Source organism: Lissotriton vulgaris, chromosome 6 (assembly GCF_964263255.1).
Source record: "Lissotriton vulgaris chromosome 6, aLisVul1.2, whole genome shotgun sequence".
In the NCBI taxonomy this organism is placed as follows: Eukaryota; Metazoa; Chordata; class Amphibia; order Caudata; family Salamandridae; genus Lissotriton; species Lissotriton vulgaris.
Genome location: NC_141694.1, coordinates 1,764,489,277 through 1,764,516,181, shown reverse-complemented (window position 1 = coordinate 1,764,516,181; position 26,905 = coordinate 1,764,489,277). Strand labels below are relative to the sequence as shown.

The 26,905-nt window shown below is 45.8% G+C and overlaps 1 protein-coding gene across 1 annotated transcript in view; it reads right to left on the bottom strand.

The window, feature by feature from the left end:
- ELP3 (elongator acetyltransferase complex subunit 3) overlaps positions 1-26,905 on the bottom strand; it is an 805,914-nt gene that overhangs the window by 728,027 nt on the left and 50,982 nt on the right. The window contains exon 4 of the mRNA XM_086928018.1: positions 14,618-14,688. Within this exon, the coding sequence (XP_086784144.1) occupies positions 14,618-14,688 (71 nt within the window). The remainder of the gene's footprint in view (positions 1-14,617; positions 14,689-26,905) is intronic.

Sequence of the window (26,905 nt, the reverse complement as noted above, 5' to 3'; positions counted from 1 at the left end):
GGTTTCCTTCCACTGGGATATTGGGAGCTTCATCTTCGGGGTTCTTGGTTGCTCGGCCGGACGGCCGTGTGTGGTGTTCCGCCCGTCAGCCGGAGTTTCTAATGCCGGCCGGCCGGATGCAGCCTTGCCCGTTCCGCCAGCAACAAGACCTCGAGGGTGTTGAGAGCCCGCTTTCCCTCCTCCTGTATAACAACCTACCCTTTTGTCCTCCTTCGTTTCGGAACCTGCTTACCTGACCCCTTATTATTTTTGGAATCGGCTTTACTTCACCTGCATCTTGGACCTGCGTATCAGAAGAATAGCACCACACTCTCCTGAGTCCCGGTAACAGCGCACTGCGCAACATTAATGTACTATCATGCTATTTTGAGATTGCTTTTGACTAAAACTGTCTTATGTATGTTTTCAGGCTTATTATTTTCTACTATTGAGGACCATCTGTCTCTCCTGACATAGGATCCCTAATCCCTATCTGAGTAAAGATTGGTAAGATAGCATTACCTGCATCCTTATTCCTGGGGCTATCAGGTTATTGTTTACTAAATGTGTTTGCATTATATTTTACAGACTATAGAGTCCATGGCTCCGGCTTCCCCCACGTCAAGAGAGACAGTCACACAGGAGAAAAGGTGAATATGTTGAGACAGAAAGACATTGCTCTGCCAGTAGAAATCTTGTTGCAAGGCATTTAACATACTTTCCCTTACAGTATCCGAGTACATGCAGCTGGTTGAGAGGAGGTGCAGAAAGCCAAGATTCTATCCCCTTCTTTCCTTGTTTTGTTTCCCTTCTTTCCCCTATGCACCTTTTGCTCTCTAGTGTCTGATAGAGGGAGAAGGTCGTAGTGGAAGGTTGAGGACTTATCTTCGGATTCCTGGCGCTCCTGCAGAACAGGCCTGGTAAACCCTTACAGGCAGATGGCACAAATGGCTAGGACATGAAAATAAGGTATGCCAACCCATATGCACATTTGTGGCGTTAACAGCACCTTCTTATTTTCCTTTACATAAACACATTTTTGTTTGGATTAAGAATGTGTGGGTTTTCTCCCTATCTGAACCCTCTCTAAATTCAGTGGAGGGGGTATTAATGATCAAACATTGAAATAGGAATATGTCAGAGAAAAGGGTGTGGTTATAACATGAATCTACAAACTCAGTGCAATTTATTGAATAAGGGTTAAATATTATAACAGGAGTGTGTTTGAGAGTGACATGTAGATGAATGTAAATTGTGAGTGTTGTTTAAATATCCAATTTTGTGGTGTTTAGTGTATGAATCTGAGAACACTGTGGAAGAATAGTTTGAATAATGGGAATTTGTGTAATATTTTAGAAGTTTTAAATGTTTTGTTACGTGGCTTTTTGTGTCACTTGCTTTTAATAAGAATTATGGGATTATCCCAATTGCTGGTTGTGAAATACAATATTTTTTTTGTTCGTTTTTAGTCATGACTCAAAATGTAGGATTCAAAAATATTTCTATGGGAAGAATATATATGTGAAAGTCCTGTAGAAGGTGGCTCAAAAAAATGTCTTCTTTCACCAAAATGGGCTGACATAGATTAATCTGCATAATCCACAAGCACTGAATGTTTCAGGAGAAATTAATTTATTATTGTACAGTGACCAAACAGTGGATATGTATTAACTGATTTGCTAATGATTTGGGCCTATTTTAAACTCTTTCTTGTGATTATAAAGTTTATTTATGTTGGGGCTTTTGTTGTATGATACTTATATAAATATTGTCATCAGAGATTTTTTGTAATAAACACAATATATTTTTTGATATTCTTTTAGTTGTTTCACAGTGTTCTTATGATTAATTTGCAAACATTATGTTGAGTGAGTTGGGAGAGTGCGAGTAGAAGTTATAGTAAAGATTTTCACCGAGGGTGAATACCTTTTTTTTTTGTCAAGGTTTATAAACCCAGTGTCTTGGACCTGAAGGGTTGCTCTCATTTATTAAATATTATTAGGACAAGAAAGTTCCAACTTTCTAGATGTGGCATTTTCAGAATTGTGACTTAGAATCCGACTTTACCATTAACGTGTGTTTCAAATTATAAATCATTTGAGTGTAAACACCTTATCTCTATCTGCTCCCAATCTAAAGTTATCACGTATTAACTGTGATAAGGTAACTCAGCGTTAGTCAATGGCAGAGATAGGATAGGCAACAGAGAAAAACTATTTTCAGAGCGGCCAGGACAGGTCAAACGTAAGTAAATATCATCATTTTAAATAGAATGCACCTTGCACTATAAACCTTTAGGGGCGAGTTACAAGTAGGGCTCCCGGTTTTATGGTATTTTTTTTACATTTCCATCTGTATTCATCCATACTTATTTGGTTACAAATTTTATCTGTTTTATCCATATTTATTTTGGGTTTTGTGGAAACATGAAGCAGAAATTAGTATATTTCCGCATTTATTTAACCAATAAATATGTACTCATGCTTGAATGCCTGCCAAGTTTCAATTCTGTGAACACCGGCAGAAGATAAATCAATGCACTTATATGAAAATATGCACATTTCAGTATCAACCTTGTGCATATCTCCTGCTAGTAAAGCCTCATTACCAAAATTCCCTCATTTTTTAACCCTCTCACGTATCAATTCATACAGCTATTTGCCTGGCAGGCATGGCAGGCAGTATTTAGAATTACTGAAAATGCAACCTATTTTTGTTTTCATCCACATTTAAAAATAAATACAGACAGGAAAATAAATGTTTTCGGTCTGTATTTAGCTGTAAAAATCAGTAAAAACAGAAAACGGGGAGCCCTAGTTATAAGTATTAAAAAGAAAGGTTTAGGCCTCACTAAAGGTTTATTTTGCCAGGTTGAATCAGCAGTTTAAAACTGCACTACAGGCAGCGGTGGCAGGCCTAGGGAAAAAGCTACTTTAGGTTCACATGCAGCATTTAAGATAAAGGCTGTGGGTTCAGGCAGTACCATTTACTAGAGACGTCCAGGCAAATCAAATGTGTCAATTGTGTAAAGTCGAATGTTACTATGGTCAAATGAGAGAGCACAAGCAATAGAAGAAGTAAAGTGCATTCAGTCCTAAAAGCCAACAAAAATGGATTTCGCAAAGCAATATATAATTTCAACTTGGAAGTGGCCTGCACTCTGTCCAAATAGGGACCCTTATTCTTGTCTGGGTAAGGGGATTATACACCTAAAATAACTCCGGCTCACCCCCTTGGTACCTTGTCATGAGGACACCACACCAGTTTAGACAAATAACCAATCTTTATATGAATACAAGACCAAAACAACAAAAAAATCCAACATACTTACGCGAAGATGTGGATTTTCAAATAATGAAGTGGAAATACAGTTCCTTGAAGTCAATAGCACAACCGGGGCTATCGCTGCATCATGACCACCAAATGCAACAGTTCAGTCCGACTTCGATGGAGTTGAAAGCCGGCTATGGCGTCGAGGAAGACCCGCAAGCACCACGTTGGAGTTGAAGAGGCCTTAAATACCTTGCGTTGAAGTGTAGCGGTGAGGAGTTAAGAGGCTTTGGTGCAGAAATTGGTGAGGCCTTGAAATCACAACCATTGTAGGTTGAATTTTGTGCAGTCTAAGACTGAAGCGTTGGCAGAGTCGTCGCCGGTGGTGCACTGTGCTAGTCACAATGCAGTGTCCGTGGCTTCAGTGCAGGCAGCGGCATGGCGTCAATGCTGGAGTTCTTGCATCGGTGCCGATGGCGCTGTCGTCGGCTGCCCAAGGCTGCAGTGTCATCGAGGGTGGCAGGACAGTGACCACGACTTTGGTGCAAGCAGTGGAGTCAGTGACGGCGCTTGAGTGGCATCGGTGGGACCAATGTTGCGATGTTGTCGAAGTTGGTGCGACGAGGCAGTGGCCACGGTGAAGGAAGTGGTATCAATATCAGAGAAACATGTAGTCTTTAGTGAGATCAGGGCTGAGGTGCTGTTGAGGTCAGTGCTGTGCTCTCCCAGCGAGAGGTGACAACAGTGTCATGCAGGCAGCAGCGTCTGTGAAGGCGTCGGGAATTCTTTTCTTGAAGATACAACCCAGCAAACACATCCAATTGCCCAGAACTAGAATTGGCACCACTTGGCAGGTCAGAACTCCTAGCAGCAGACTTCAGGGGCTGTAGGTGAAGGTGAAGTCTTTGTGTCTTTGAGACTTCGTAACAGGAGGTAAGCACACACAACCCCTTCGATAAATTTGTAAAGCAGGATCAAAACAACAAAGTCCAGTTCTTTCACTGCTCACAGACAGAAGCAGCAACTGCAAGCCAAAACAGCAAAGGGGCAGTACTCCTCCTGACAGCTCTTCAGCTCTTCTTGGCAGAGTCCTCAAGTCCAGAAGTATTCTAAAAACGTGGGGTCACAGTACTTATACCAGTTCCTGCCTTTGAAGTAGGCAAACGTCAAAGGAAATTCTTAGTAGTGCACAATATCCTGACTTTCCCTGCCCAGGCTCCAAATATACTACAGGGGGGTGGAAACAGCTTTGAATGAGGACAGGCACAGCCCTATTCAGGTGTCAGCCACAACTCCTGCCACCACTCTAGCTCCATAAGACCAATCAGCCTCATGCTGGGTCATCAAGATATGCAGAGCACACCTCAGCTTCCTTTAGGTGACTGTCTAGAGTGAATCCACAAAACAGCCCAACTGTGAGTCCGAACCAGATGTGGATTCCACAGGTAGGCAGAGGAACAGAATGGAAAAGCAAGAAAATGCCGATGTTCTAGAAGTGGCATTTTTAAACATGCAATTAAAAAAAAAACTTTAGTAAAAGATGTATTTTTTAAATTGTGACTTCGGGGATCATAAACTCCAAATCTCTATCCCTTCACAAATGGAAGATACCCTTGTAAGAGGTTACAAGGGTCCATTGATAATCTATGGGAGAGATAGTCCTTGAAACAGTGAAAAACGAATTTTACAGTATTTCACTATCAGGGCATGTAAAACACACCAGTACATGTCCTACCTTTCAAATAAACCGCACCCTACCCATGGGGCTACCTTGGGCCTACCTTAGGTGTGTGTTACATGTGGAAAAATGGAAGGTTTGGGCCTGGGAAGTGGGTGCACTTGCCTGGTCGACATGGCAGTTTACAACTGCCCACAAATACACTGCAGTGGCAGGTCTGAGACATGGTTGCAGGGCACCTCATGTGGTTGGCACAATTAATGCTGCAGGCCCACTAGTAGCTTTTGAATTACAGGCCCTGGGCACACACAGTGCACTTTACTAGAGTCTTACAAGTGAATCAAATATGCCAATCATGTATAACCAATCATCAAAACAATGTAGACAAGAGGGCATTTGCACTTTAGCACTGGTTAGCAGTGGTAAAGTTCCCAGAGTTCTACAACCAGCAGAAACAGGTCATAGAAAAATAGAAGGATGAAGGCAAAACATTTGGGGATAACCCTACAAAAAGGGGCAGGTCCAACACAACCACCTTCCAGCCTAAAGCCAGGGTAGACTAGTCAATACATTGATGGACTTCCCTGCTGAGGGTGATAGAACATGGACCCTGGCCTGCAATAGCAGGGGCACCTTCCAGCTCTACGCCTTTCTAAATCCCCTGGGATCCCTCTGTCAATAAACCCATGGGGAATCCTTCTCCTCACCAGGGGATCCTATCAGTGCAGCACCTAACCTTACCCAAAGATGTCTCCCAGTAGGCAGAGAGTACCCCCATGGTCAACACAGTGGTGTTGTCCATTCCACACCCGAGTTGTGACTCTTGTCCCCAGGCCCCAGAACTGTCATGGCGCTTGTAGCAGCTGCCCTGCACAAATCACTCACCAGTGCAGGGATGCTAACCTGCAACTGGTCCCCCAACCCAGGGTCTGTCCCCTTAGGCAGGCTGGTGCCTGGCAAGTCAGGACTTCCAGGGGAGTACACCCACCCCCTCCAAGGTAGGGTGACCAACTGGCATAGGTGCAAATTCAGGATGGGGAGTGTAAAAATTCAGGACAAAGGGTCAAAATTCAGGGAAAAACTTCGGGACAAAAGTTAGGTTTTACAGACACATCAGAGTTGGTCCTGCAATAGTATATAAGTAAGTAAATAGACAACCACCTAAGTACAAGTCAAAATAAGCTTATATTAGGTTGAGACAACCGTGCACGTCATTCAGTATGGCCGCAGCTTGCTACCTTAGACGATTCAAACTTTGCATCTCGCTCCAGCAGGTACATTAGTCACCAGACAACGGTGAACCACGCCTGAATATAAGTGAGGCTGCTTTTATTGTTGATTGAAAACTACTGGATATTCAAGGAGGTTTGCAGTGCCAGCCCCCAGTAACAAAACCGCTCTCCCCCGCTTTCCGCCTCCTAGTGAAACACCCGATGCCCGGTCCGGCCAGTCCGGCCTTGCTATCACCCCCATTGGTGCCCCTCATCTTCACTTAGACCGTCTCTCATGTGTATTTAATTTCTTTTATAGTGTTACTCATCCCAAGTATGTAGGGCAGGGTGTCGCAGTACGTTATAGCACACACACTTTATATAGAGACAATGACTCATATTAATGTGAAAGTCATTGTATAGGAAATGTTACTTAAGATAATGGGTGCTACAAGGTGTAATCATTCTTTCATCCATCATTCAGTATTTCACCATTCATTCTGTCCTTCCATCTGTGTGCCCATCTATATCCAAACATATTCAACCATTTGCAAACCTATCCACCATATATCCTTCCATCCATCCATCCATCATTTCACTCATCCATCCCTTCATCCACCCTTTCACTCATCCATCATTCATCTACCCACCCTTTCACCCCATCCATCCGTACAGTCATCCATCCACTCTTCCACCCATCCATCTATTCACTCACCCATCCAGCCATTTACCCTTTCACCCATCCAGCCATCCATTCACTTACTCATCCATACACCCATTCACTTGCCCATCATCTACACTTCCACACATACATCATCTATTTACCTTTTCTCTCATCCATACTTCCACTCATTCACTCATTCATCCATCCTTTCATTATCTACCCATTCACACTTTAATTCATCCATTCATCCTTTCCTTTCAGTAATCCATCCAGCCATTCACACATTCCTTTACTTATTTACTTTCCCACCTTTTCACATTATGAGCTGAGCCTTTGTCTGCAGAGTCGCAGACAGAAGAGGCCCATCAAGAACTTCACCTCGCTGTAGTTCCTAATGTGTGGGATGGGGGAGGGTTCACTATGCCCCTGCACATAGGCAATAGGAAAACGTAGAAGTCAGGAGTCATGCATGATGCACAGTGCCAGGATGTGAGGTGACTGTGCAATGGTGTGGTTACCACGCCTTTAAGTGGTGTAAAAAAACTTGGGGGACTCTTCAAAGTGTGTGTTCTTAATTAAGGGCGTGGTTTAAAACACCTAGGCATGTCTAGTATTATGTTGTTTCTGTCAATGCATCCAGATGTATAATACAGCAAGTATCATTACACCAACAAGAAGCCAGGACTATTGGCTATGTCAATGGGTGCTAGTTGCCTAAAATAAAAAAAAGCAGTAACCAGGGCTTTGTTGAATATAATATTGAAAATATCTCACTCTAAAATGATGGGACAGTAAAGGAACTTCAACCCCTTCTTTTTAATTTGTTTTTCAGGCTTCTTTAAATAAACAGTTTTTTACTTTTGCAGCATGTGCGTTTTACCTTATTTCTAACAGATTGCCCTGCTTACACTAAGGTAGGAGGAGGCCGCCACATGCTTTAACACCCCCAGACTGCACCATTGACATTCTGTATGAGGCAATCAGCGGCATACTGAATGACAATGGGCGGGAGGGGCTGCTCCTGTGCCCCAAGGAGGAGGGCGAGGTGGCTCCATCAGCGGGTGAGGCCTCTGGCAGGGGAGCAGTGCTGCTCCCTGTGAAGGCCAAAATTACGGACAAAATGCGTCCGTAAAGGGGATCCTCACGGACAACGGACGTAAGGTCCCAATTACGGACTGTCCGTGAAATTTACGGACGGTTGGTCACCCTACTCCAAGGGCAACACTTACTGTAAGTGTAGTGCAATAGTCTGCTGGGCAATGGCCTCCTGCCCTCTGTCCATCTGACAGCGCATGGAGTCCTCCCAAGCCAAAAATGCCTCACCAGTGTCAGTCCTGGGGTGCTCTGACCTCAGAGCTGGCATCCCCTGACACACTGGGGATTGTCTCCTCCCTCCTCCCTCCATCTGGACTTCTGCATGCTCCTGTCAGGAGTGATGCTGCCAGACATCAGAACTGGTGGGACGTTTGTGATAGCCACCCCCCAGCTCTCCTGACACTACGAGGTCCCCCTCAGGAGATGGCCTCCTGGTACAGACTAGGCCCCCTTGCTGGTGCTCCCTCTGGGACCTATCCAGGCCCTGGGATTGGGTGTTTGGCAACCTGGGCCTTTGCTCACCCCTACCTTTCCTCCTACCTTGAGAAGGGACATGGGACCCTCTACCCTCTTGGTTGGGGAAAACCTGACCCAACCCCTTCAGGATCACTCCCAAAAGCCACTTTAGACCCTCTGGCATCCACCAAAAGGTCTGCCTCCAGTGCAAGCACCCTGGGGTCAGACAGCTCCGGAAAACCATGACAGAACATATGCTCTCTAGCAATCAAATTGTCCAGCCCCTCACATAGTACCCTTCACCCCACCATCCAGTGCCTTGAAAAAGTACCCCACATCACCCCCCTGAGACTGGTGAGACAGTATCTGACGGTCTCTGAAACTCAACCCACACTCTTCTGAGGTTGCTCCATAGTTCATTACCGGGCTTCTACTGTGGGGCAACACCTATCTCTGTCACGTACTCCTAAAGCCAGTAGAGTGTCTCTCCCATCTGGATGCCAACAGTCGAGATATCACAAACTTTTTGACTCCCTTCATGACCACAATGAGCACCTCTCTAAATGAGAATTTCTTAAAAACAGCTGGATAGATTTACACCAAAAAACACAAAAGCACGCTTGAGAATGTCCTAATGTTCTGCCAAATTTGGTTTAATTCCATTCAACAGTTTTTTCCGATTTGCTTCCCAAACTTTTCAAAGACAATCAACATGGCAAATCGATGATCTGACAGCCAAAAAGGAACGCAAGCACGGAGTTGTGGATCTGGAGAAGGTGACGCAGGCATTCAGAACTACTTATTCTGTTTTGTTTAACAGTTCAAAAGCAGTATTTGTGGGTACTAGCTCTGTGACATGAAGGGCTTCCCTGCAGCTCCCTCAAGCTCGTTCCTCTTTAGCTGTCAGATGTAAATACAATTGAAACCACAATTTGATTGAAGACATGAAGGGAATTACTTCTGTTTTCTCAAAGCCTTGAGGAAGACCCAGGCATATCAGCCCTAAGGAGCAGAACATGTGTTGGCTGTTATCAAACCCGATATCACACCTCAAATTACTTCTCGTAAAAAAAAAAGTGACTGTCACATACAAATGGCATGCGACTAGGATTTACTACGAAAAGGGAAGACACTCCGACTTCACCTTCAACCAATGTTTAGAGAACACCCCCGAACCTCTTTTGTTTCAGCTTAACGGAAAGGTGAGAAATTTTCTAGCAAGGAGCGGAGTTGTTTGAACTTTTTTGGGAAGGTTTTGTGTAGAGCCAATGTATTGGCGAAACAAAAAAACATTCTTCCTATAGAAGTGGACCCACCAGTGTGTAAGATACATAAATATCCCCCCCCCCTAAGGATAAGGTGAAGAACATAGATGATTTATTTTTTAAAGTTAATACATAAACTTGCCTCCGATCCATGTTCCTTGCGATGTACTGATTCCCAATGTTATGCTTGTGATATGTTATAGATGTATACTTACTTCAATAGGTCTAAGGTCTACACAGTATACTTTGATTTGTGTTTTCAGATCTGTTTGACGATGTAGGAAACCTTCCCAATGGTACCAACCACCTCATAATGTAAGATTGCATTAAGTCTGTGTTCTAATGTTGGTAGTAGTATTAGTAATAAGTCTTCCTTTAGAAACTGCCACTGTCTGGCTTCCTGACGGTTATGTTTCTCTTTGTTTTTGCAGATTTTTAAAATCAATTTCTCCAACGCTCTATAGGCGGGCCTAAAATGGTAATATGTAATCTACCTAGCTGCTGGCTTCTGGTTGCTCCTCTAGTGTCCACGAAGTGCATTAATTGGGTCTAAATCAGTCTAACAAACCAGTGCTCAAAAGAAATAAACCCCCAGTGAAGACTATGCTGCTCTTTAAATACAACTAGGGCTAATGATAATGCTTAGAACAAGCTTTTCCTTAGGTTCTCACAGCCTCTTTTACGTAGCTGACCTCTGCTTTGTAACGCTTAAACTTTGAGAACAGGTCTGGCATTGAGAAGTCTGGGATTTTTTTTATGCAAATCACATATCCCGCTTTTGGATAGTCATTTCGATCTGTCTCCTATATTCCTACTCACTCTCTGGATTCCATCTATGCTTGAAGAATATCAGATTGCGGAAGGGCTGATAGCGTCCTGCTAGACATGATGGTTCTGAGCAGAAAAAGGCAAGACTCGTCCATTATCGGAGTGACTGTCCTGGAAAGTGCCAAGGTTCTATTTGCCACTGAAGTGGGAATTTGGTATAAAACTATTGCTTTAGAACCATGCGTAGGGTATATGAAGAAATGGTCCTGGCTGTGCCAAATTAAAGTTATGCATAAAAATCAATGTTCATGCACAGCAGGTAACTTCTCTTCTGTATGCATGGCTGTTAATGGTGATGTGCTGATTTACTCAGGTGACTCTGTTTTCTCCCCAGGCTTTCTTTCTGCCTTCTGATCCCAGGTATCATTCAGGGCTCATTGGTCACCTCTTCTAGAGTATCAAAATGCATGCGTACGGAATGTCGGTCTTACCACTTGATGTTTGGGGATACTCTGTCCCAAGTGCCATCCTCTGTTTGAACAGGCCAGTGACTACAGAGAAGGTGGAAGGTATCTCTTTAGTCTAAGCCAAGAATCCTTTTAGTAGCTTGTGGGTCACACTATCATAAGGTCCTTCTTTTGCGAACTTCTAGGTGGGGATATCAGGACGGTGGATACCAGTCTCCCTGAGGTCTATTTACCCGGAAGGAAGCGTATTGTTTCTAGTTCTTGGCTGAAGGTGTGAGGTGGAGTAGCAGGAGGAGTCTGTCATGATCTCTACGCTCTCTGCTGTAAACTCCCAATTATCTACAATAGCAAGCTTGCGAAAGGTCGAACACAGACTGATTTGCAGTGATAGATTGCCTCTCTCTCCCTGTAACCTTTATGTGAGCTAATTCAGGAAGCATCTGTAATGAGACTGCACGCAAATAATTATTGCTTAATTTCATAATTTACTCTCTATTAAATATACTTGCTGTATTTGTTCACTCTTTGATTGAGTCATTAAAGCACTGAACTAATGGTAAATATAAACTTCTCAAAATGTGGTGCTAGAATATTGGGGAGGGGCAGTAGACAAGCAAGAGACGTGTCTCTTGAGGGTTTTTGCACCACTGTTATTACAGAAAGATGGTTTCTGTTGAGGATGGTGTGAGATACTGTTCTTGCCAAGGACAAGAAAAAAATAATAATAACAGTTGCATGGTCCACGCCAGGGCATGTAGAATAATTTCACAACGGCTGCTTCAATAACATTTTCATGTAACTTTGGGAAACCTACCATCAGAAGTTACGTTTTTCCCCAAAACAGGCCAGGTTTGCTAGTGTTAGGTCACATTCCGTGTATTTTAATGAAGTCCAATTTCAGGATCAGTTTTTTTCAATCTTGGTTGATAAGTATTCACATTTTATTTGATCTTTTAGGAGACTCTAGAGTTTTGAAGGGCAAACTCCTGTTTGTAAAGAAAAGTAAATCTCTTCTGCCACTGGCCTGACTTCCCTGAGTCATTTCCTTAAGCCTGATGGAGAAAATAACCCTTGAAGCAGTCAGAGAACATGGTGGCTCAGCAATTATGACTGTTACTCATAGAGGCCACTTGAACTGGATGTATGTGGGATAGAGGATGTCCACCAATAAAGGGCGTATGTGGCAGAGTATGCTTCAGAAGCGCTCACTTCAGGAAGACCTGATAAGTTGGTTAATGGGTTTATGTACATTAGAGTACACCAGTTACATCATAATTCAAATCCTCGTCAATGCTATGTATAGGAATAATATGTGGTGATGCATGATCAACTGGTGACGTGTTTCCATAAATATTCAGTGTGAAGAATGTGTTGAACCCGAAACTTCAAATTTTTCCAGCTTGGTCTACAGTTTTGGCAGCTTTTACGGCCATACAAATGGAAATATTGTTGGGATGCCACCCAACAGAAGTAATTCTGTTTATGTCATGTTTCGATAGACAAACCTCTCCTTAATCGAGTGATGCATGTGGTTGAGATGCCCCCATCAAAAGAGCTAGGCTCTTTTGATGGGAGAGGGCGGGGCGTACATGTGTTTTTGGCTTATTGTTCTTCATCAGAGAGTTTGTGCACATACTAAACAGGTGACAGGGGAGCACATCATGTAGTATACTGCTTGTTATTCACGCAGATGGTCTACCACATATATTATTTGGCAGCTCTGATTCTCTCTGATTCCGCCCGCTCGTCGCCAATTTATGTGGTGTCCTTGAATAAGGCAATCCAGTCTAATAGTATGGTTAAAAGGTAGATTTATTCCAGTAGGAGAGTACAGCACCAATGAGCCTCACAAAGTGTCTCTGATCATCAGCATCCAGAGATCAACTGTATCACTGGAGCTTCCAAGAGAGTAACATTCTACTGTGCTAGGGAACTGAAAGATGCAACTTAGGGATACATAACCAGTGCACGCATAAAGATAAACCAGTGCAAGCATAAAGGATATAACAACTGTGCCTGAGCACAGCATGAGCATTGTGTGTTCAACCAGATCCTGATGACTGTCAATCATAGTCTGACAAAGAATATTTCTTCTGTGCCCGCAAATGTTGTTTCTGTCACTCTTGCAGATTTAAACCCAATACTCTGCGTATTTTGATCTATACTACAAAAAGTGCACACTCAAGAGGCACCGTAAACGTTCTGCTAATGTCGTACTTATGAAACTTTCTGATAGGGGTGGGTAACCCAATAAACCCTTGCGGGCTTGGGCAGTCAAAGTATTTGAAGGAAAAGTTCCCGGCAAGGGATTTGTTTGGTGCTTTGAGTTTCACAGTGTCATGAAGTCTATATTAATAAGATCAATCAGCTGAATAAAACAGCAACTGTGCAACGTTTTGTCAATTTTGAGAGAGATCAATAGAGACTACCACACTAGCTCTATAAACAGTACAAGGACTCAAACTAATTAATGGTCACTTTTGTAGTTATGTACAATACAAGGTGTGTTAAACAAAAGAACAAAAGTAAAGCAACACGGGAAGGTTTGTTCTTGAAAAAGGTTTTTGTTTATATTTGTATAGAAATAAATTGTCAGAAAATAAAGGGTATACAATTAGTAGCGATTGCATATGTATCTTAAGTAAATGGACCTGAAAAAACAATCCATTAGTACAAAAGAAAACAATCCAGTCTGCAGCAAAGTAGATAAAATTGACTTCTTTTAAAAGATCATAAATAGAAAGTCAAAAACAAACTGTTTTTGACCTTCTATTTATGATCTTTTAAAAGAAGTCAATTTTATCTACTTTGCTGCAGACTGGATTGTTTTCTTTTGTACTAATGGATTGTTTTTTCAGGTCCATTTACTTAAGATACATATGCAATCGCTACTAATTGTATACCCTTTATTTTCTGACAATTTATTTCTATACAAATATAAACAAAAACCTTTTTCAAGAACAAACCTTCCCGTGTTGCTTTACTTTTGTTCTTTTGTTTAACACACCTTGTATTGTACATAACTACAAAAGTGACCATTAATTAGTTTGAGTCCTTGTACTGTTTATAGAGCTAGTGTGGTAGTCTCTATTGATCTCTCTAAAAATTGACAAAACGTTGCACAGTTGCTGTTTTATTCAGCTGATTGATCTTATTAATATAGACTTCATGACACTGTGAAACTCAAAGCACCAAACAAATCCCATGCCGGCAACTTTTCCTTCAAGTACTTATGAAACACCACACTTTTCTACACTGCCACCTACTGGCCTTGGAGGACACATCTGGATTACTCGCCAGGGATGTTTTTTTCCCGTTTCACAATGTTAGACTTGAGATTGGGAAATCAGTGATATTAGGTCACCCAGATACACCAATGCAACAGCACCAGACAGAGGTGTGCTTTACTGCTTGGGTGAAGAGGGGAGGCTGTGAAACCCCTGTATGGGAATATGTAGAGTATATTTATGTTTATTAAAAACAAAAAAGCCCCCGACTTCCGCTAGACCTAAAAAAACTACACAATGTGGATAGAAACATAACATTTACAATTACAGGCAGGGTGGACTGATACATTCCCAGCTTCAGACTAAAAGTATCTTTTTTGTTTAACATGTACACACATTGTTTATTTCTGAGCCAATATATTTAGGGAAACAAATCTATACGTACAGTTTTTCAAATATACGCTTGAATCACATTTAAAAACGGACTTTTTTTATTTCTTTAACAAAGGCTACCTGAGGCACATGAGGAATACTCACACACATATATTTCCCGTAAACGTAATGTGGGGACATCTGTGAGGCTTGCACATGACTGCAACAACAGCAATCTGCAAAAAAAGCATGACAATTAGAAAATTTGGCTTTTTCTAAAGAAAACGGTCACGTAAACAAGCCCAACTGGAATTTTGCGTAACTTTAGTGAAATCAGACAGTGGGTGAATTTTGCAGCAAACGAGCTCTAACTGGGGCACAGAGCTAGAATGTTCATTTATAATCTAATCTGCACATTACAATGAAACAGAAGTTTAGTGTGTGCATGCACCTGTGCTGGGAGATAGCAGACCAAGCTCTACAACAACAGAGCGCTGTACAAGAAGGTGGGGTGGGATACAGCACTAGTGGGGGCACACCACCAAATACAGATATTGAGGTGAGTGAGGACCTGCTATGTATTTGCCTTCTCTCTCTTCTTAATCGCTTCTTGCTGCTCAACTACATTAAAAACACACATCCTTCCCCAACTGGATTCCTAATGTGCTTCACAGACCTAGAAAATGTTAACATCCGCTGGCAAGTGCGACAGGATTCATTTAAAGGATTTATTGAAAAGCCAAGTTGTATATTGACCCTTTACTATACAAGCTAGAAGCCGATCCATGAATAGTGGCGGCAAAGGTCAATGGCATTTCGTATAAAACTCTGGCCTACGCTGACGACGCTGCCATCTTTACAACTAACATAGGATCTGCACTACCCGCAGTGTATGACCTTGCAAAACAATTTGGGCTGGTTGCAGATTATAAATTAAATCCTGATAAAACTCAGATTATTTATACAGATACTTCAAGATCGCAGGAGATCTTGACTGTAACATCTGCAACTTATCTGGGCATAAAAATTACTGCAGCAGTAGAGCAAATACCAGAATTGAATATACAGCCAATAATCAAAAGTGTGGATCAGGGGGGGCGTGGCTAGCAGCCGAAGATGGCGGCAGCCTAGAAGGAGAGCTCCGTGTTGCAGGCGGCTCCCAGTTCAATCCGAACACTTATCCGGCACTTTAATTACCCAAGCGGGTAGGCAGCGAAGCCCAGGACCAAGCGGCGGCGATTCGGAGCAGCTGGACCTCAATCCGAGGTCAGGAACACCAGTTACAGTCGGCGCCCAGAGCGGGCCTGAGGGCGACCGCCGGACCGGGAGGCACAGTGAGCAGCGCGCCGACCGGAAGCGGCTCGAGTCAGGCAGCCATCAGCCGGAAGCCGCGGAGCGCGGAGAACGCCAGGGCACTCGGAAGCCGAGCCCTCCAGTATCCGGTACCGGACCGAGGGGAGCCGATCGGACTGTCGGGAGGCTCAGCGGAGGTGAGGGGGACGCTCGACGGAACCGGAGCGACGACGGGGGAAGCTGACGCCGACATTGCAGCAGCAGCGGCCGGAGAGCAGAGTTTGGCGGCGGCGGCACCGTGTGAGTACGGCGACCCCCCCCCCCCCCCCCCCTGGATGATCAGAGAGCCGGGCAAAGCGCACCAGACCCGAAGGGGCCCCCGCCCGAGAACCGACAGGGCACCCGTCCTCGCAGCAAAAGACTACTCTGGGTGAAACCCGGGCCCCCCCCCCCCCCCCCCCGAACACGAAAACTCCGGTGCCAGGGTCGCTGTAGGAGGTGGCGGAGAGGGACAGGGGGAGTCCTGTAAAACGGCGACATTCGACAGCGTGCCCCATTGGGGAGTCAGTGACCTGGCCGGCCACCACACGCCGGAGGCCCGTGCACATCTGCAAACTTACTGGGACGCCTCAAGGAGGCCACAGTCCCCCCCGTAGCCGCAGCAGGAGCACAGGATAGACCCCCGGCAGCTGGAAGAGGACGGCAGATTGGCCCAGGCGAACCCAGGATGGCTGGCAAAGGGCATAAAGGCGGAACATCACAATCACGCCTGGACCGCTTTGCCTATGAAAAACCCGGCTCCCCCTCCCCCTCGCAGGACGCCAGAACACAGGCGAGCAAGACGACCGAAATGTCCGGGGGCAAGAAAGCGACCATCGACGACGTCATGCGGGCCCTCACGCAGGTACAGGCCACAGTTGGGTCGATCTCGGCCGAGATCACACTTATCAGGGCGGACTTCCATAAAATGACAGAGAAAGTGAACAATATGGAAGTTGTGACCAAATCCCTGGTCGAGGACGTCTCGGAACTCCAGATTAGTATGGAACGCATCTCGAAGGAGAACAGAGAACTACGAGACAAGCTCGATGACCAAGAAGGGCGCTCGAGACGGAACAACATCCGTATTATTGGTGTGCCGGAATCGGAAGACACGAGGGCAATGGACCTATATGTCGAGAAGTTGATCACGGACACTCTGAAGCCCAAAGGACTCTCAGCCTTCTTCACAGTGGAAAGGGCGCACCGGGTACCGGGGGGACGCCACAAGACGGGAGCTAACCCCAGACCGATCATAGCGAGACTCTTCAACTTCAGGGATCGGGATGCCATCCTACAGGCGGCAAGGAACTCGCCCCCTATCAAGATCCAGAACGCGACGCTGGCATTCTTCCCTGATTACACGGCCGAGGTGGCGCGGAGGAGGCGAACCTTCTTTGAGGTCAAAAAAGAACTCAGGGCTAGGGAAATCCCATACTCGATGCTCTTCCCGGCCAAGCTTCGGGTCGTGGCGGACAACAAGACTTGGTTTTTTGAATCACCAGAGGTGGCGCAAGATTGGCTGGAGGGTTGGAGAGCGGCGGGCCCTCGTCGCTCAAATAGACAGAACAAGCACCGAACAGCTGACCCCCGACAGGGCTCACAAACCAACGACGGAGATCTAGAGGTGCACTCCCCGTTACCCAACCATCAGGAGGACGAGGCAAACGGAGATCTGTGAGACACAGCCATGGCCCGACTGAAAGGAACGTGATTTGAACAGGAAACGCTGCATTGGACACTGGGCGGAGCGGCCTCCGCAGCTGAAGATGGGGGCCGCCGATCACGGAGAAACCTTCACTCCAGCGAGCAAGTACTATGTTAAGGGATGGGATCAGGCACTCTGCTGAGTTGGGGGGGCGGGCAGTTCTGAGTCCGTTGAGCAGGGGGGCAGGGAGGGGGGGAGTTGGGGGTAGAAGGGGGTTTTGGTTTTTAGTTTCAACACAGGGTCAGGTTAGCTACGAAGGGGTACACGAATACAAGATGGTATGGTCACAATGCACCACACAGGGGCGCTGCACAGACCTCCTGGCCATCCCCGAGCGTACAGTCACAGGCCGTAATCCAACACAGGATGGGGGAGGACACTAACGTAGGGCAAACACCCCCGCTACTCCTCATGTCCTGGAACGTGAGAGGCCTGGGCGACAAGATTAAACGTGGGCTGGTACTGCAGGGTATAAAGAGGCTGCACCCCGCCCTGGTCCTATTACAAGAAACGCATCTCACCGGCACAGCCACGAAGGCCCTAGACAGGAGAGGATACACCATGATAGCGCACTCTGGGTTCACAAAGGGATCCCGGGGCTCCGGGATATTGCTTCATCGCTCATCCAGGTTCATAGCCCAATCAACGGCGACAGACACACAGGGGCGCTTTGCAGCGGTACACGGCCAGTGGGAGGGGAAGCCACTGAACGTGGTCTCGGTCTACATCCCACCAGCACTACACAACGTAGCATTCCCGGAACTGGGGAAATTCCTGTTAGACCTTCCTGAAGGGGAGCTTGTCATGGGGGGAGATTTCAATGCAGTGGCACAAGACTCCCTAGACCGCCACCCAGCGCGCATGCGTACACCAGGGCCCTCCAAACTGCATGATTTCATGGAAGCACAGGGTCTAGTAGATGTGTGGAGGCGACTCCACCCAGATGATAGGCAGTACACCTACTACTCGACAGTCCATGACAGCCTGTCGCGGTTAGATTATTTCCTGACATTGGGGGGGGGGCTCCTCGCTTTCGCTGACTCCCAAATTAGGCCGAGAGGGATCTCTGACCACTCCCCACTTACACTGACTCTGCTCAGTCAGAGACAATCCTGCAGGCGACTTTACCCGATTTACCCGGGTTACCTTAAAGAATCGGGCATCAACAGGGCCTTGAAGAGGGGCACTCGGTCCTACCTTGCAGAGAACGTGGGGTCCGTGGAGTCGCCCACGATTCTGTGGGAGGCTTATAAGACTGTCCTCCGAGGACAGGCGATCTCGGTAATCGCACAGCACAGACGCACACAACGTCAGGAGCTGACAGACCTAGAGGAACAACTTGAAAAGGCCGCACGAGACCACGAGGGGAACCCGACTGGAGACACCCAGCACACACTCCGACTAGCCCAGCAGAGCCACACCGAATTTCTGCGCCGCCGAGTGCGGGACAATATGTCCGCCACAGCGAGCAGGATATACGACATAGGCGACAAGGCGGGGAAGCTCCTGGCATGGTTAGAGAGGGCGCGGGGTGGCCAGCGAGCGATACTGCAACTGAGAGACCCTCAGGGTGAGATACACACCAGTCCGGCGCAAATAGTGGAGCTCCTAGCTGACCATTTCCATTCCGTGTACTCCCCTGAATATGAGGTCACACAGGAAATGGTGGAAAACTCCCTGGCGGGAGTGCCGACCCGCACTCTCTCCCCGGACCAACGGGACGAGCTCGACTCCGATCTGACGGAGGAGGAACTACAGGCAGCCATAGCAGCAATACACCCCGGGAAAGCACTGGGCCCCAATGGTGTGCCAATAGAATGGTACAAACTCGTGTCCGAGACACTATCCGCACCATTGCTCGATATGTTTCAGGAGTGCCGGGAACGGGGAAGGCTCCCCCCTGATCAGCGCACTGCCACGATAGTCGCAATACCCAAGCCCGGGAAACCCCCGGAGGAGTGCGACTCATATCGCCCGATCTCCCTCCTTAATGCCGAGAGTAAAATCCTGGCGAAACTGTTGGCCACCAGACTACTGCCCCATCTGGCGCACCTTATACACCCGGACCAATCGGGCTTTATGCCACACCGCAGCACGGCGCTGAACCTGCGACGACTGCACGGAGTATTGGCCCGAGCCCCGCAGCTGGAGGAAGCGGCAGCGGTACTGTCGCTTGATGCCAAAATGGCATTTGATATGGTGGAGTGGCGATATCTCTTTGCTGTCCTGGAACACATGGGTATCGGCCCAACGTTCATATCATGGGTCAGATTGCTATACATCGAACCTATGGCTAGGGTAACTGCGAACGGATACATATCGAGAGAGTTCCCGTTGGCAAGGGGTACGAGACAGGGGTGCCCACTCTCGCCACTACTGTTTGCCTTGGTGTTAGAACCCTTGGCCACGATCCTCAGGACTACCCAGTTGCTGAAAGGTATACCCTGGGAAGGTGGAGGCGAGGATAGGGTTTCCCTATACGCGGACGACATGCTTGTCTACCTCACGGACCCCACGACCGGTATCCCGGTCTTGCTGGCACTATGTGAAAGCCACGGCACGGCCTCGGGTTATAAACTCAACTGGTCCAAATCAGTGTTATATATGATAAAAGGCGACCTCCCAATACTACCCACAGATTGCCAACTACTCGTGGAACACGACACCTTTAAATACCTAGGGATACGGATTGCAAGGGAGCACTCGGCCTTCCTCGACCGGAATCTTAAGCCCCAACTGGACAAATTGAAGACTGATGTGCGCCTTTGGAAAAATCTCCCCCTAACACTGTTAGGTAGAGCGGCACTCTTTAAGATGCTGGCTCTCCCCCGCTTCCTATATGTTCTGGAAAACACGCCGGCGGTGGTCCCCGTGTCATTCTTCCGTCAAGTCTCGGCCCAACTGTCCACTCTCCTGTGGGGAGACAAACCGGCCCGGGTCGCACAGTTGAAATTGACCAGGGACTGGTACAGCGGTGGGATAGCCCTCCCCAACCTTGAACTATACTACTGGGCGGCCCATCTCAAGGTGATTAACCAGTGGATCCACGCACCGCAAGACGACCCAGCGTACAGGGCGGATAGACACCAACTGGGCTTGTCCACTCTGCTAGCCCCGCTCTATAATAAAGGGATGGTGAGGAAGCTAGAAGGGCCTACCAAACACACTGTTGCCCTATGGCACAAGGCTCAGAGACGGCTGGGGTGGGAGGGAGTGATCACCAAGCTCACGCCACTATGGGACGCCAAGGCCCTCGGTAACCTGCGCAGTTCCAAGGGGTTCGACCAGTGGGACACCATTGGGATCTCCACGGTGGGTGATCTATGGACCGGGGAGGGTGTGCTCTCCTTCACGACACTAAAAGAACAATACAGCCTTGCAGAGACCGAAATATATAGGTACATACAAATCAGGCACGCACTCCTATCGGTGTTGGACACTGGCGCGGCGCCTCCGGAGTCGGCTCCGTTGGAGGACCGACTGCTTACAGATTACATGGAGGCCGGGGCGACATCTCTCACTTATCGGAAGCTCATGAATAACCTGCCGGACCCACTGGGGAAACTAAAGGGGTATTGGGAGGACGAGGTAGGGGACCTAGATGAGGCAGACTGGAACGCAGCGCTGGCTTCGCCCAGGGAGGCGGGTATTTCCACTCGATTCAGACTGATCCAGTACAAAGTGTTACACAGGGTCTACTACACCCGCACGACGCTGTACAAAATACATAGAGCAGAACACCCACACTGCCTGAGAAGATGCGGGGAGGAGGGCACACTATACCACACTATTTGGACGTGTCCATATATTCAGGATTACTGGCGGCGCGTCACGCGCACGATAGGTCAGACTCTACACAACCCATTTACACCAGATCCCAGGATCTGTCTCCTGAATGTCTGGGGCCCAACGGACCTTTCGTTGCAGGCAAAGAGGTGGGTGGTCATAGGGGTTATGCTAGCGAAACGTGACATCGCAAAGAACTGGGGGGCACAGGAAGCACCGACACTGGCGCAATGGTGCAGAAATATGGATGTGCTTATGCTAACTGAGCGGGCTGTGTATCAGCAGAGACATAATCCTCGGAAATGGAACGGGATATGGTCGCCCTGGAATAAATTCAGGGGAGACCTCTGTGAGCCCCTGCCTGAGGAAGAAGAGGGGGACAGCTCAGAGGATGACGAAGGCCTGGATTGAGGAGAGGGAGGGGGGAAGGGACTGTGGGATACTAGGGGGCACAGGACCACGGGCACTTGCCCGCAGATGATCATAATGGATTGTATACATGAACCGCGACCTGATGGATGCATTTAGACATTCTAATGTTGATGTAAAACGTTACTAATTATTGTCTGAACCCTGAAAGTAGCACTTTAAGTTGGGGGGGTAAAATATTAAAAAGTTGCTCTACTGATTAAGGCAGCGGAATGTTGACGCTGAAATACTGATCTAATGTACGTTACTGTATACCATGAGACAGCAACAACAAAAATAAAACTTTAAAAAAAAAAAAAAAGTGTGGATCAGACATTGTCAAGATTAAATCATTTTCATTTTTCTTTGCACGGACGCTGCAATGTCATCAAAATGCTTATTTTTCCAAAATGTTTATACTTATTTAGGACAATTCCCTTAGAATTTCCAGCTTCTTGTATCTTAAAAGCAGAAAGAGTTTGTAATAGATTCTTATGGGGCTACCATAAAGCCAGACGGGCAGCAAAATGGTTAATTCTCCTGAGATTAAGGGGTGGCTGGGGGTTGCCTTCTTTAAGGCTGTATCACTAGGTAACACTACTACAGCAAATGGGGATATTGTTGGTGGGAAACAAGACACTCGTCCCTTGAACCAGTCAGACCGACTATTTATGAAGCTATATTAGGGGAGGATGCACAATATTGCCTAACAAGAGTAATCGAACCAAGTTACTATAAGAAAACTAAGTTTATAGTTTCTCAATCTGCATTCTCTATTTGGAAAAAATGAGGCGCTTGCTTGGAATCTCAAATCTTAACGCTTATACCTCTCTAATGTCGGTTGGTCTGCTTCCGCCAATATTTCAGGACCAGACAACTATAAATTGGGGGGCTCTTTGGGATTAACGTTTTGGGTGAATATTTCGACGAAGGCCAAATTATGTCGTTCTCAGAATGACAAACTAAATTTGGTTTGCCTACTAGACATTTTTTAAAGTTTTTACAGATTAGAAGCTACTTGAGCAAAGCAATTGCCCAGGGAGGCGCCAACTTTGCTAAAATATCATTGGTGGGGAGCATAGCTTTAAGGTCTAGAATAGGTATAATTTATCAAAATCTCCGGTCTATTCTTCCGGATGATTTGTCAATCCAGAATTTTAGGTCGGACAGGAAACTTGCTCAGGAGGGTACAGATCTGGAGGCTTCCCTAGAATTGGCAAACAAGATTTTGATAACTGGTAGCCTGAGAGCACAGTACTATATGTCTGTTTTCGACTTATATTACACCCCGGGTAAAATTGCTCAATGGTCTGGGGCACGTGGGAATTCTTGCAGTAGGTGTGGGAGAATAGCTGCAGATACGACTCACATGTTTTTTTGGTGCCCTAAACTTGCTAGATATCTGCAAGACATTGAGCTTTTGCTGGACCAAATCCTAGGTAAGATGGTTGTGATAACCCCTGGTTTAGTGATCCTGGGGATAGATCAGACTCAGGATATGGTGGGATGGACTAGATCGGAAACAGGTTTAGAATTCCTCGCTATGGCTGTTTTAAGAGATAATATAACATCGCAATGGATCGATCCGGATCCCCCCACGTTTATAAGTTGGAGGTCTAGGTTACTCACCATATACAACATGGAGTCAGCAGTATATAGGCTGAAAGGCTGTAAGAGACAGGACATGGGTAAGAAGCTGTGGCACCAATAACCAATTGGATTGGGTAAAAGAAGTGGCTCTGTTAGATTTGTTGTAACTTGCTTTGTTTTGATATATATGGAGCCCCTGTTTTGCTCAGTGGTTTGCTCTCTTATTTTTATACATCTCCTTTTTACTTTATTATCTCTTGAACTGAGCGTTCAGTGATTAAGTTTCAGTATGTTTTGTCTCAACTGCCATTGTATTGCAGTAGGTTTCAAAAATAAAAAAAAATTAAAAAATGTAAAAAAAAAAAAAAGAACGGACAAGCTGCTTGACCTATTTTAGTTTACTTAAGTGGCGAATTGATGATTAATTTTCCTGTGACATTGTCTCCTTCTCAAATTATAAAAATTCCATAGGCCTGAAAACTTTGAATGGTATCTAGTTCTGAACTTGTTAGTGTGTTTAGTTTTCATGAGCACAAAAAGCAATAGAATTTCATTATCAATGAAGAAATTTGAAATAAAATGTTCAAAGATATCATTTTATGTACACTTTTAGCAAAACTTGCTTTAATTTAGACTATACTTGCCTGATTTGCAATGCAAACAAAATGATGTGTATTTTTCTGCATTGTTAGACCTGCCAGCCTTTTGTGTGATCTTCCCCAAAACCTTTTGCCTTCGCCCCTCCTGTTTGATGAAATTCGTTTTATTGGGTTTTGGACTTTTCCACTGCTAACCAGAGCTAAAGTGCTCGTGCTCTCTCCTCTGAACATGGTAAAATTGGCTTTCACCTAATTAGCAAATTTAATTTACTAACAATTCCCTAGTAAAGTGGTACTATGTGTACCTAGGGCCTGTAAATAAAACGCGGGACTGCAACACTTATTAGGCCACTCACTTAAGTAGCCCTTCAAACGAGTCTCAGGCCTGCCATTGCAGTCTGAGTGAAGTTTTAAACTGCTAATTTGGCCTAGAAAAACAACCCTTTTGCTACATCTAAACCTCCCTTTTCAATACATACAAGTCACTGCTAGGATAAGAGCTGAACAGCCCAAAGGGCAAGATGCAGTACATTTACAAAGTTAGATATGGACTGTTGAGTTTTACATGTCCTGATAGTAAAAAACTCTTACATTTGTTTTTCACTACTACAAGGCCTACCTCTACCAGTGGATAACATTGGTTAATTTATTACATTTAATAAGTGATAACTTTTGATTGGGAACAAGTAGGATTTTCACGTTTATAGTCAAATGAACTGTAATATATATCCTCTTTTGATGGTGAAGTCGTATTTTAAGTCACAATTTTGAAAATGTCTCTATTATAGAGCTTGCTTTTTTGTGCTAACCATTTAGTGCCTGTAGCATCTATTCTGTGTCACATAAATATGTGTATTCGGCAGTTGGCCTTGGTCTATTCCTCCCAGACACTGAGACAAACAAGGACTAGGTGTGGACAGGATGGGACACCCTGTCAGTATAGTTGGGGTGGAGCTGTTCCCTGCCCTAATTACAGTTCAAAGGAGCTGCCTCCAGCATACTCACAAAAAACGCAACACCAGCCTATTGTCACCCCGACCGCTTAAAGCCTGGGCAGGGGAAGGATGCAAATTTGAGAACAAGATGTGGGGGGATAGTTTAGAACTTTCAAAGCTGGCACCAGATAGAACTACTGGACACTCACATCAACTCTTCTGTCTAATATTGGACCTGCGGACACTACAGAGGAAGGACTGCCCTGCCACTTGAGACCTGCCCTACTCTCTGAGAAGGAAAACTGGACCTGCCCTCCTTCCTTCATCCCAGACTCCAAGGGTCAGCTGGCTCACCTCCTGTTCTGAGCTACAGAGACACAACAAGCTCCAAAGGCCTCCCTACAACTGCTCAGCTGAACTGCTGCCACTGGACCTACAACTGGCCCTGCCTGAATTCTTCTGGCCTCTGCTAGAGTGAATCCTTGATCCCAAGAATTACCCCCTCCCCAGTCCTGGGCCCTTGGCTGGCAGCAGAGTGCACTCCTCTGAAAACTAAGAGAGAAATGCTGATGTTTTGGGCTCTTTGCGACTGCAAACGGTCCGTTCGCACCAAGATCTTGCGGCCCATGACATTGGCCAACAAGAAGCTTTGATGAACCCGACTCTTTGTGCTACAGCAACTTAGTGCAATAACCGGCAATGCCAGAAGTACATTTCACATTACAACATAGACAGCCCACATAGCTCCAGGAACGACCATCTGCAACGCCCAGCAGGACCTGCGCACTACATTAACGACCATCCGTGATGCCAGGCCTGCGCTTCACGTTACAGCCACGACTATCCGCAACACTCGCCTTGCTCCTTGGAGCATCCTCCACCTCGAAATGGACTCTTCGAGCCAGACTTTGAGAAGGTAACTTTTTCAGCGGGACTAATGTGGTTCTTGTATTCGGCCCATGCCCCATCGCAGTCTGCCTGAACATCTCCCAGTCTGGCACGACCAGATAACCGCGAGTGGCGCTTCGTACTTTCAGGCGCTATAATTGCCTAAATCTTTAAAACTGCATCTCTTCAACTGATTGGATTTTTGACATTCTTGTCTCATTTATTTTATTAAAATGTGCTATATTTTTATATTCGCGGGTGGGATTTTTGTTGTGGTGCGTTTTCACTCTATTACTGTTTGTGTGCTGCATAAATACTTTACACATTGCCTCTAAGTTAAGCCTGACTGCTTTGTGCCATGCAACCAGAGGGTTAAACACAGGTTAATTTAGTGACTTTGGTGGGGGTTCACCATGAAAAAGATTGTGGTTGTTATTTGAGTAGGGTATTCACCCCCCTCAACCAATAACCCAATTTTTCACAAACACGTAGGATTACTTGTTCCTAACCTGCATTTGAAAAGTTTGTAGGGCTGGTGAGCAGTAAATCACTGATCTGCTTGACGGTCTCATGCCAGATGTGAAACTCTTAGCCAGTTCTTGCTTATTAGCACATAGGACTTCGCACGCATATAGTTTGAATCTCACACCTATAATGAAAAAAACACAATACAAGCCAGCAAAGGCAAGTTTCTGCTAGTTCAGAAGCATGGGCTGAATGAGAGCACCAGATCTGACAGAGGGGCAACATAGCAGCAATGCAGCCACCAGCAAGAATCCTCCTTCAGAGATATGGAGCAGAGCAGATTAGATGTTAACAGGAGTTGGTCACATGCCAGTATGACCTGTAAGAGGCCAGCAAGGCCCAAGGACGAGCCTTGAGATAGATTTGACTCTTAAACGTTGGTTCCGATTGCCAGGTCTCAGACCAGTAACGGAATGATTAGAAGTGCAGGCATAGTTGATTACGTTTCAAGATCATATCAGACAGACCAGCTGTCATGAGTGCATCCACATAGAGGATGGGGTTTGGGGCCGAGAAACTCACGCCAAAAGCATTTTAAAACAGCTGAATGACTGCCTCAGCTTCATGTGATCCAAATTAAGTCATTATAAAAATAAAGAAAAAGGGAACTTCTAGACAGCATGCTCAATCAGAGGAGTCTCTTAGAAATCTTGTCAGTTAACATATGTTTACAGTTTCCCAA